This window comes from Myotis brandtii, unplaced genomic scaffold (genome assembly GCF_000412655.1).
Source record: "Myotis brandtii unplaced genomic scaffold, ASM41265v1 scaffold18, whole genome shotgun sequence".
In the NCBI taxonomy this organism is placed as follows: domain Eukaryota; kingdom Metazoa; phylum Chordata; class Mammalia; order Chiroptera; family Vespertilionidae; genus Myotis; species Myotis brandtii.
Window position 1 is genome coordinate 10,157,172 of NW_005356674.1, and position 12,240 is coordinate 10,169,411.

General features: G+C 40.3%; 1 protein-coding gene across 1 annotated transcript in view; it reads left to right on the forward strand.

Moving 5' to 3' along the window:
• Positions 1 to 1,412: 1,412 nt before the first annotated feature.
• Positions 1,413 to 12,240, forward strand: part of KCNH8 (potassium channel, voltage gated eag related subfamily H, member 8) — a 280,000-nt gene continuing 269,172 nt past the window's right edge. Inside the window, exon 1 of the mRNA XM_005863634.2 lies at positions 1,413 to 1,719. Coding sequence (XP_005863696.1) covers positions 1,644 to 1,719 — 76 coding nt within the window. The 5' untranslated portion in view covers positions 1,413 to 1,643. The remainder of the gene's footprint in view (positions 1,720 to 12,240) is intronic.

A 12,240-nucleotide genomic window follows, 5' to 3' on the forward strand; every position in this document is an offset into this window, starting at 1 on the left:
TCCTCCCTACGCCCCTGCCCTCCCCGAGCCCTGGGCAGCGGTGACGGAGCCCTCAGGGTTCCCCTTGGCCACAGGAGCCGGGAGAATTCAAACAAGGAACTCCCCCCTCCCCCCCAAAAATAACAAAATAAAAACATAAGTGGGGGACGTGCGCTCTCGCCTCCAGCCACGCCCGAGCGCCAGGGCGGCGGGGACCCGAGCTGCCTGTCGCCGAGCTTCACACACCTGTTCGCTTCCCCGTCCTTTTCTTCCGGGCGCCCCAGCACCTGTGCCCACGTTTGTTTTTCTGCCCCTGAGCTCTCAACTTTCTCCCTCTCCTTCCCTTCCACGGGTCTCTGTCGGATCCCCGCGCCGGGTTTGGGCTGGGTTCTCCCGGGCAGGACGTGGGTAGAGAGGGAGTCCCCGCGTGAGAAGAGGGACAGGGACAGGGACGGGGATGCACCACTTTCGTGTTCCAAGACACTTGTCGTTCCAGGGACTCGGCCGGGCTTCCTACCTGGAGGTGCCGGCCTGGGAGGGAGCCCCGCCGTGGGGCGAGGGGAGAGGGGGCCGGCTAGGCTAGTTGTGTGAAAGCTGTTTTTATCGGGCAGCCTTGCCGTTTTTACTGGCGCTGTCATTTGCAAATCAGCAAAAACAGCAAACTTTTCAAGAAATGTTTTGTTCACATGTCACCGGAGAGAGGGAAGCCATCCATTGTCTGCATGAACAGCTACTATTATCATTTTCGGTTTTAGTTTAGACTGGCTTGGGGAGACCGATGGCCATTTGGGGCGAGGGGCTGAAACACTCCCTTTTTTGAGCCCAGGAAGGAGAGGTGGAAACCACCCTCCACCCCCACCCCGCAACCCCGGCGCTTTGGGCCAACTCCCGGGTGGAAAGACCTGGGTGATAGGAGAGGGGGCCGCGCAATGAACTCCCAGGCCGCCTCCCGCAAAGTTCTAGGCGGAGGCCGGGTACCTGTCCGGACCTATCGCCTCCCCTTTCTCCAACACCACACCCACGGGACTCCGGGCTCCTCGAGAGAGGGAGCGGGAGCGAACAAAGGGGTCTTTGTTCCCTGGCTCCTGGGGGGTGGGAGATGCGCTTGCTGGCATTTCCTGGCGCCCCTTAGAGACGGGGAGGCTCAGCGCCACCGAGCGAGCGTCCAGCGCTGTCCTCCGAGACCCCAGTGACTTAGGTCAGGGCACGGCGCCCCGGCCGCTGGACTCCGGGCTCCTCGAGAGAGGGAGCGGGAGCGAACAAAGGGGTCTTTGTTCCCTGGCTCCTGGGGGGTGGGAGATGCGCTTGCTGGCATTTCCTGGCGCCCCTTAGAGACGGGGAGGCTCAGCGCCACCGAGCGAGCGTCCAGCGCTGTCCTCCGAGACCCCAGTGACTTAGGTCAGGGCACGGCGCCCCGGCCGCTGCCTGCTCTTTGCGGGGCGGGCTCCCCGAGCGCTCTCGGGGCTGCTCCTGTCTGAGCAGCGGCGGCTGGAACTCGCTTCCTCCCTCCTGCCAGCTTCCCCCTTCCCTTGGCTCGGCCCCACCGCCACGCCAGGCCCCCCTCCCCGCCATCCTCTCGCTCCCCTGCTCCCTTCTTGGCACTTTCCTCTCGAACAACCCTTCTGGACAAACTTTGATGGAGAATTTCACACCACGCTGGAAAAATGCCGGTTATGAAAGGATTACTGGCGCCCCAGAACACCTTCCTGGACACCATCGCCACCCGTTTTGACGGAACACGTAAGTCCTGCACTTCGGCGAGTTGCACGGTTATTTTTTGATAATGATTTGTGTGTGTGTGTGTGTGTGTGTGTGTGTGTGTGTGTAGAAATTACTTTCGCTCCCACCTTCTTTTTGTGCAACAGCGGAGTGAATTTCCTTCTGTTCCAAGGTGTCTTTTGTGCGGAGAAATTTTTATTTCCTCCCATGGTTTGGTGCAGCGTGAACACTTTGGTGTAGTTGGCCCCCTTGATTTCTTGGGGTTCAAAAGAGCCCGAAGACTGATCCCTCGTTCCCTGTGGGACCTGTCTTTTGGGTACCTCTTTCAGGAATTGGTTTTTATTAAGTTTATGAGGTGAGAGTGGGAATTGTCCATAGTGGTGAATCTGCCACCGTATCCCACAATCTCAAGTCCTCCTCGATTAGAGGGAGAGTTTGGGATGTTCTTCGTCCATGGAGCTTCCTTCTGTGAGGTCTTTCGGATGGCATGGTTTCCCATGGGAGCTTAAGAACCGCAGACTAGAATCAGGAATTGCCAAGTGTAAGCTTTCTGTGGAATTCTAAGCATTGTGAGTCTGTCAGAATCTTGATTCCTGCTTTAAACTAGAAGAGTGCACCTTTCAGTCCTGAAGTTATCCTAACACTCGAGGAGAAATTGTTGGGGAAGGAGGAGCTGGGCATTAGAAAGGCTGATCTTACCAAAAAGAAAGTTTCGACATTTTTTAGGGCAACTGTTATTGGACGTTGGGTTTTTTAAGAGGCAGTTGTGTGTGTATGTGTGTGTGTGTGTTGTGGTTGTTGTTTTAAAGAGAGAGAGAGAGAGAGTGTGTGTGGATGCTTGGAGCGAGTGTTCTATTTCAGGACCACGGTCAGGTCCTGATTCCTTCCTAGTCTTTTCTCTAGCTCCCTGCTTGAGCCCTTTGGTCTTTCCAGTAAGCTTTCTCCCTGTAATTAGAAGTCTGTAGTCACTTCTCCAACAAATGTTCTCAGTTGGTTTCACTATGAATATCCATTCACACTTTCCTCCTAGGGTATGTTGCTTCTGTGCTATCTTTCTTTTTCCTTACTATTACACCAGACTCATAGAAACTCGTTTATTTAAAAGGCTTTTTTCAGTGGTTCAGGTATCATTGTGTGTGTGTGTATGTGTGTGTTTTTTGTTGTTTGTTTGTTTTTTTACTATGAGGCTATGTTTCTTGGAGCTGGTATGAAGAGCTCATTTAATTTTATTTCCACTCCAGTGTTCTAGATACACACTTTAATGATGCTGGGAAGTAACTCCTGGACTTTTGAACTTTGGGAATACTTGGAAAACTTTACATAAGAAAGAGATGAAGCATTTACTTGATTTTGTTCAATTTTTGTTTTTGACATCCAGACTACTCATGGTAGTTGGGGTGGATATTCTTCCAGTGTTATCTTTAGCTGTAGCCATTCTCTCCCTTTTTATATTCTAGATGTGTCAGACAGCATAAGAAAAGTGCAATGCCATGATAGATCTGTCTTCCTTAAATAATAATTTGATAAAAATTTGAAATAAAATTTCAAGTCCCTGCTACTGCCATTACCTCCACCACCTAGCCACCACACAAATTTACCACTGGAGACCTTAATCATGCATGATTGGGAGGGGGGGGGAGGGTGCTATATTTATTGCCTTAGGAAGTAATCAGTTTTATGTGGATGTTTGGTCTTGAAGTTGCAAATTTAATCCCCTCCCCCAAAGCCTTCTGACATTGATCACAATGTATCTATATTGAAAATGAAGAAATTGGTAAAAAGTAGTTGCTTATATCATTGTCATTTAAAATTGCATGGAATGCCTTGTGCAGTGAATCATCCCAGCATAGCCCTGGGAATCACCTCAGGGTTCTACTTAGATATCAATTGTTAATGAGGGGTTTTGGATCCTCAGTGTGAGGATGCCTCTGTCACTATAATATTTGACAAGCAGAGGGCATGTAGAGAGAGATGGGTATACTAGTGATTAGGTATTTTTCTATTTTAACTACACATTAATGTTAATAAAATAGGTTAGAAAATTTAAATCCTTATTTGGGAAGACCATCATCATATATCAGCTTTTAGAATAATTTTTAAAAAATTAAAACTGTTGGAGTGCATGCTTGGTCTGTGATCCACAGCGTCTGGGGAATTCCTGGAGGGAACCACTTTGTATGATATCAATCTGAAAATCAGTGAAGCATGTTTCAAAGTGATGAGTAACACAAATGTTTTGTTTACAACATTTGCTGGATATTCCTTGTCCCAACAAACCTCACTCAATAAAAGAGGATTGTACTTTCACATTTGTTTTTTGTTTGAATTGCAGGATGACTTGAATAATCTGAAACTTAAAAAATACTTTAAGCAAATTTTCATCCACAAATTTCACTGTGTCTAGAATCATGAGCATACCATTTTCCTGGCTAAATATTCAGTTTATCTTGTTATGCTATCTTTTCTGTGTTGACACCATTTTATTTAAGTAAAATTACTATCCCAGAAACTCTTTTCTTATCATTATCCTTCTTTCTCTTGATTTTTTATAGTGGTCATTTATTTTCTTGTGCAAGTTTTAATGTTGCTAAATTGTTACCCCCTCAAGTAAAACCTATCCTAGAGAATGGACAATGTTATTATACTAAAAATGCAATGTGCTTACTTGCTAAAATTTTTCCGCATTATTTCTTAGGTACATTTTATTGTCATGTTAGTTTCTTATTTTATTTTGGACAATTCCGATAAAAAGCAAGACAGCAAACAATAACCCTGAAAACCCACTTTGCTAACTTAACCATAATGTCTATAGTATTATTGTTAGCCATACTGATTTAATATTATGATAGAAAATAATAAAACAAAACAGCATCTAACATTTCCCACAGGGGAAAAAAAACAAGTATATGACAAGAAAAGCCTACAACATCATCTTATTAATGTATCAGTTGGTGTATAGTCACAAGGCAACATAAAACAAGTTAATAATATACTTTATCACCTAGTGACACTTCATTGTTTTACGTAATAGGATATTTTTTACTTTTAATATTTAAGAAGTGAGCTCTTTGTCAGGATTGAAAGACAATTGTGGACCATTAATTAAAATTGTTTTTCTCATATACAATATAATTTTTAAAAAACTATTAGAAAATATGAATCTTTTTATATAAAACTACCCTAAAATATATTTACTCTTAAAATATCTTCTCGTTTGTGTTTAATTCAAGTGCAAATGAGACTTAGAAAAACTAAGACCTTGGAAATATTGAATATGTATACCCCATTTTAGGCGAAAAATAACCCCAATTAATTTATTTAACTCATTGCATGTAGCTATATTTCTCGTTTGAAATACTCTAAAACACACACACACACACACACACACACACACTCTTAACATTATGACCTGCATATAGTTCATTCCTCCATAGTTCCTTTTTTAAAAACACATTTAATGTATTTAAAAATATATATTTTCTTAGTAAACTTTTCCTTTAAGTACATGAGTATTAATCTGGACAAATGGAAAGTATAATAAAGAACACAAGTACATATTTTATAAAATAGTTTTTAGCACAAATATTTGCCACAGAGTACCATTGGAGAAAAACACATTTTTGAGAATATAATACTTTCAGAGGGAAGTAGCCATTCTCAAACATCATGGTACATTAGCCTACATTTTCCAGTCATATCAAAAGTTGGCCAGACTACTTCTCCTTTGGGGTTAATGAGGCAAGATTTAAGCTTTAAAGGAAGTCTGGGGCCCAGTGGACTCTATCAAGGAGATTTCAGTCAAAGCGTTCAGGAACTGTGCTTCAGAAACTCATTCATGTTTGCATATATTTTATGTACTCCTGTTATAGGCTGTTCAAATGGTCCAAGAAAATTTGTTCAAATCAAAATACTTCCTTTTCAGGGGCAATTCTCAGTGATTTTTTTTTCCTCTTTATGCTTTCATCAAGTTACATAGATCTCTTAACATTAAAAGCATAGAGAAAAGGGTCATGTACCCGATGTCCTCGGAAGGGGAAAGGATAAGGTGAGACTGTGGAGATCTGAAGTCTTTGCTTAGTTGTAGTCTGGAAAATATCTTAAATTAAAGGCAGTTAGCCAATAAAAAAAAAGATGTGCTCCATTATTACGGGTCTGTGTGTATAAAAGGCTATTATATGAAAACAGGAAAAGGCTATTACATGAAAACTTCATAGATATCTTCTCACAAATGGAAGATTCTAGAGACTTTTTTAAATTTTTACATGGTAATTATAGTTTCTTTTATTGCTCTTCTTTATGTTTAGGGAGGTAGTTCCTGTGTTCATTTTCTATATCTGTTTAGCAAATTTTCACAAACTTAGTGGCTTCTTATCTCACATTTTCTCTAGGCCAGACATCCAGGCAAGGATTAGCTGGGTCCTCTGCTCAGGGTCTCACAAGACGGCAAACAAGTTGTCCACTGTGACTGTGGTCTCAGCTGAAATTAGAGGCCCTCTCCCAAGCTTATGTGGTTGCTGGCAGAATTTAGTTCCTTGTGATTTTGTGATTGAGATCCCTTTTTTCTTGCTGGCTGTCAGCCAGGGACTTTTCAGCAGCTAGAAGCCACCCTCAGGTTCTTGCCACATGGCCTCTTCTATCGGCCTCTCACAACAGAATAGCTACGTCTTCAAGACCAGCAGGAGTGCCTGTCTTTTAAGAGCTCACTTGACTAAGTCAGGCCCAGCTAGGATAATCTCTCTTCTGATGAACTCAAAGTCAACTGATTATGGATCTTAATGTCCTCTGTAAAACCTCTTCTAAAATCATATGTCCTGTCCACATGCAGGGGAGAGGGATTAGACAAGTGTGTACACAGGAGTTGGAATCCCGGATGCTGTCTTAGAATTCTGTCTACTCCAGTTGCTATTGCACTGCTGTACTATCATACAAAGTGTAACGTTCTTGCACTTGTTCCTCATGAAGAACACACTCTGTTATCCTACATGCACAACTCTGCTGAGTTCATGTCTGAAATCTTTGTGAATATAAGGCCCAGCTCACTGGAAGGTGGGTTTTCCTTCGCAATGGGGATGACATGAATAAACCTTACCTAGGACACGTTCAGTCAGTTGTGCTGTCAGATGCTTCATTCTCTGGTCTGAAAGTAAAGTGGGAGACATAGGTATATTTTCAGAACATTACTCCCTGTCTCCTGACAGGGTGCTTCCTCTTTCCAGATAAGGAAGGTTACATGGGGTCTATTAGCCTATGTATAGGTATCTTAGTCTGCCCTGGATGGGGCACCAGTACAAGAATGTGGCATCTGCAAAGAATGATACCAAGTCAGATCCATGCACACTTAGGTGACTGGGCTGTTTCCGCCTTATTAACTTTATTAACCAGGTCATTTCTGGGCCAACTATTTGGACTGTTTTGAAACAGTATGTTTCTATCTCTTTCTCATGCCTATAACCATGTTTAAGATTTAAGAAACTCCCCACAATGCACTGTTACATTGAGGTTGGTTGGCTGTGTTAAACCAAATAATTTTTCTAATTTAAACTTAATTCCAGGTTTATTAAAAAATACAAAGGAAGAGAGATGGAGAGAGAGGAGTCAGAAGAGAAGAGAAATGAGGGAATTATTTATTCTCATTCTTTGACCTTTGTAGGTGAATTCTTCACCCTGCAAAGGACTTATCACAGGGGCTCTCATAATTTCCCCACAATAAAGTATTTGATTTTGATATACAAGAATTGGATTAACGTGTTTACCAAAAATACATTTCTTTTGATGAGTAAGACTACAAATAATAAGAAGCATTCTATCACATAGTCTCTAAAATATTAGATAATTTTGTTTTGACATCATTATATAGAAGAAAATAGATAGCTAATGTGTCAAGAATGGAAGTTATGCTCACAATATTTTCTTTTTAGGCTCTGGCATTTCCATCACCTGTAGACCAAAGGCCATGGAATGAGCCCTCTTCTGGCATGAGAAACATATGAAAAGTCATGAGTTGCCAGTTTCTGGGATATCCTAGATGTACTGTACTTCTGAGAGGGCACAGTCTTTCTGAAGAAATTTTTACTGTAGTCATTCAATCAGCGAGTCAATCAATTACTCATTGCTTCAACAATATCTAATTAACACTGACTATATACAAAGTTATTATGCTAGAAACTTTGGGATGAATCGAGCTTGTCCTTCTCTCAAAGAGGACAATGAATGTATGCAAAAATTGCCATAATATAGGAGGGAAAGGGATAAGAGTATTCAGGAGCTGTAGGCAAAGGGCTGTGCACATTTGGATGGTGTGGAAGGGATAATTTCTGTGAGGGAATGGCCTGAGATGGCTTCATATAATACGTGACTTCTTGGTGAGAATGATTGGCTCATCTTTCTCCCTCCCTCTTCCTCTCTCTCTCTAAAAAATAAAAATATTTTTAACAAAAATATTTTTAAGAGTAAGGGCAAAAGCTATATTCTGTGTACTTTGCCAATTTGTGTAGCACTTCTTACTGAGGCTAAAATGGGAGGGGGGGTCTTCAGGGAGAGGAGCAAGTATCTTTGAGAATGTGAAAGTGGCAAGGTGGAGGCAGGAGGACATAGAAAGCCTATTAGGCCAGACATGGAATGTCTTCAAAGCCAGAGTGCTTTGTCATAATAAGCCATTGGAGCTGATAGATCCATGTCTTGGCAAGAGAACTATGGTACCATCTATGCCTGGAGTAAAAACTCTCAACCTTTCTTTTTTTAAAAAAATATATTTTTTATTGATTTTTTACAGAGAGGAAGGGAGAGAGATAGAAAGTTAGAAACATCGATCAGTTGCCTCCTGCACAACCCCCACTGGGGATGTGCCTGCAACCAAGGTACATGCCCTTGACCAGAATCAAACCTGGGACCCTCCCGTCCTCAGGCCAACGCTCTATCCACTGAGCCAAGCCAGTCAGTGCTCTCAACCTTTCCATATTCCACAGGTTGATGCATAATATTGGAGAAACGTCAACCTTGAAACTAACAATGCCTTTACACTTGGATGGGGGTCCCATAGAATGCAGTGGAATGGATGTATTCATTGTCTTATGAATGCCTGCTTTGCCCAGGAAACTAACTTTGTCTTAGGAAAGGAAAAGATTGATTTCTGACCACATGGCTGAGTCCCCTTCTCCACCCCTGTGTTGTACTATAGAATTATGCCTGCGGAGAGGAAATAGGATTGAGAGTATGCTAGAATTCAGTCCCAGTGAAGTCGATTGGAGAAGTGCCAACAGTAAAAGGTACAGAATTGCAACTACTGCAGAGATAGTGGGGTTCACCTGGCAATATATTTTGCTGATATAGTCTGACTATAAATTTTTAAATCCGCTTTGGTTTAGCAGAGTCTACAAACAAAAAAGAAGAGACTTCAACTTTTCCTATGGCATATTTAGCAACAGGAGCAATTAAAGAGCTTTTTCAGCAATTTAAACAGTCAAATATATTTCTTGGCTTAAAAATTCCCTGGAAGATATATTTTGCTTACCTTTATAGCTGTTAATGCAACTATCTGTATTCCTTAAACTCTCCAAAATTCACGTCCCCAGATGAACTGATAATCTCTTCTAGCCTATGAAATCCATCTGTCTTCGCATGTTTTCTGGCCCCATTGCTGGCATCACCACCCACCCATTTCTCCAAGCTCAAAAAAGGAGTGGGCCTTGACTGCCCACATATCTCAGTGGTTATCAAGTCTTTGAGATTTTACTTTAGAAATGGCCTAATTTGGCTCCTCATCTCCCTCTTCACTGCCTCTGTCTTGGTTTGCATCTGCTGTTTCTTATCTACATAAATACAACCTCATTCTAAGTAGACTCCTGTGGTCATAGGCCCTGATCCCACTCACTCGAAACCCCTGCAGGCTACATTGTTCCCAGAGTGATTTCTGTTTTAAAAAAACACACACACACAAAAAACCAGTATGACTATTTAATCATGTAGCCCTCCTACTTAAAGCTATCTATTGGCTCCCTGCAATCTCTTGGAGAATATCCAAAGTCCTTAGTGTCTTCGACTCCAAGATGATTCTGCAAAATCTTTTTCAACCACTGCTTCCGAGGCTGCAGACACACTCACCCCCAGTCATCTGCTCAGTCCTGCTTCTGGGCCTCTGCATGTCACTTGAGCAGCAAGATCCTTTATTGTCTTCAAACCCCATCCTGAAGGTTACTGTCTATATGAACTCTTTCTGTGAAGCTCCAGGTAGAGTTAGGTGACATTTCCTCCATGCTCCCACATCACCTTGCCCATCCCTCTAGTCAGCTCTTCCCTGGGCTCTCATTGTATGCTTTCACATTTTAACACTCAACTACCACCTCCTTGAAGCCCTGACTGTCTTCATTCATGTTGTATCCCCTTAGCTGAGACTTGTGCTTGGAACAAAGTCTTTGTTCAGTAAATGTTTGAGTAAAAGACTTAAATTCCTTTAAAGCCAGGGTTGTATATTAATTAGTTGTCTTTATTTCCCTTCAGTGATAGCTGGTGTTCCTTTTATTCAGTAATGTGTGATTAAATTTAGCTTTGAAATAAAATTCTAAGACTGGCTTCTAGCCCTTCATTTTCACATGTTTTAAGTACTAATTTCTTTAATAAAACTTGAATGATAACAGTGACTAGGATTTGGGGCATGTCTATTTATAGGTTCTGTACCGTGCTGGTGTTTTATCTGTTCCTACCACAATCCAACAACCCCGCAAGGAAGATGGAGCCCCCCTTTTTGTTTCAGATGACAGAACTCAAGCTCAGAATTTTTCTACATAATTACATTAGCTTACTATAGCCTGTGACTTTTTTTCTTTTCTTACTATATCACACTGCCTCTAAATATGGTATTTTTTATAGTATGTATAAACAGACTGGGGCAATCTGTGGTATCATTTCTAGTTTCTATCTCTTACAAGAAGGGACTTCTGCTTTAAAGTTTTTAGCCATTTCAGGTTATAGGTTTTTTTTTCTGTTGATATATTATGCTTTAAGTACTTGTTATTTATATATTGTTCTTAAATAGGCATTTCAGACACATCTGGGACTATTAAATGCAAAGCGGTTTTACTCATCAAAGAAAATTTACTGTTTGTTTTGTTTGTTTGTATCTTTGTTTTTTAGAAATAAAGATATCTATTTTCTTTGAGATTTTGGTGCTTTAATCTGCTGACTTTAGAATATCCTTGTGATTTTTTAAAAATTGTCAGGCTAATCCCTCCTTAGAAGATATTCAAAATCTCATAGCTATTATATTGACATCATTGTGTGTTTTTTACTTAATTTAATGTAATTTTATTTTTCCATCATCATGTATCTGCCCCTACAGAGGGAATTCTTCTATTTTGAGTATGCTTTTATTGGAAGAAATATAGCCTCCAGTGTCAGGTGCTGTTGACATCTTTTAACAGAAATAATTTACCTTTTCTCTACAATGAACATACAGGAAGAAATAACAGGATCTCTCTCCAACTCTCAAATCTACTAAAGCTTTTTTTCTTCATGTTTTCTTTTGTACTATTACATCTTTTGGACAGTCTTCCTTATTGTACTTGTCAGTCCAACTGAGTTTCTTATTCTAGTCATTGACCTAGAGGGAACTGAGTCCAGAGCACTTAATCTTTTCACACTTTATTTGATTTTCTAAAAAGAAGGCTGCACATAAGAAGTTCAGATGCTATTGACAAATCAAATACCTAGTTGGACAAGAAGTAGACTTGTTCTTAAGTGTGGTGTTCTGACTATTCCTTCAATGGAGAGAATAATGTGTGAAGGTAAAATTGGGCATATTTTTTTTACCTTAACACCTAAATAAATGTTTCTACTATGATTCCATGAAAATGGAAAAGAATTAATGTCACTGGACTGGAACTTTTGTATTGTATTAATTTGGTATACCTTTATTTAGGTTACATCCAAAAATGAGCCCACAACTCTCTCTTAACAAATGTGTGAATCCAAGATTTAGGATAGAGAGGCAATAATTACCAAGAGTTACTGTCTCCCTGTACAGTGCTCCATATCATGTAATGTATTTTTTTGTTTAAACAAACCAAAAGTTACAAAATTAAAGATAGTGATAATTATAAATATTTTGAATAGCATTTAAGTATATATTTTTTTCTTCCATCACTTGAATTGCTTTTTAACTAATAGATGAAAAGTGGCTTCCTAATTTTAATGTACATATGTTGAACATTGTTTAATATATTTAATATCTATTTGAATTTCCTTTTCTGGAGCATTATTTGTTTATATTCATTGCCCTTTATTAATTGGATTGTTGGCATTTTCTTTTTGACTTACTTTGATGTGTGCTTAAATCTGAAAGATACCTGGCAATAATACATATCTTTTCAAGATAATATTTGAGTTTTTTATTTTATCCATAAATATAAGTAAAGCTTTTCAAATTGTATTCTATAGAAGGTAAATTATATATTATTGTAAACTCAGTAAAATGATCATTAAAAATAAAGTTAGTTTGTGGTGACAAGACAAATATAAATTTTGGTAGAATCCAATATCATGGTAAAG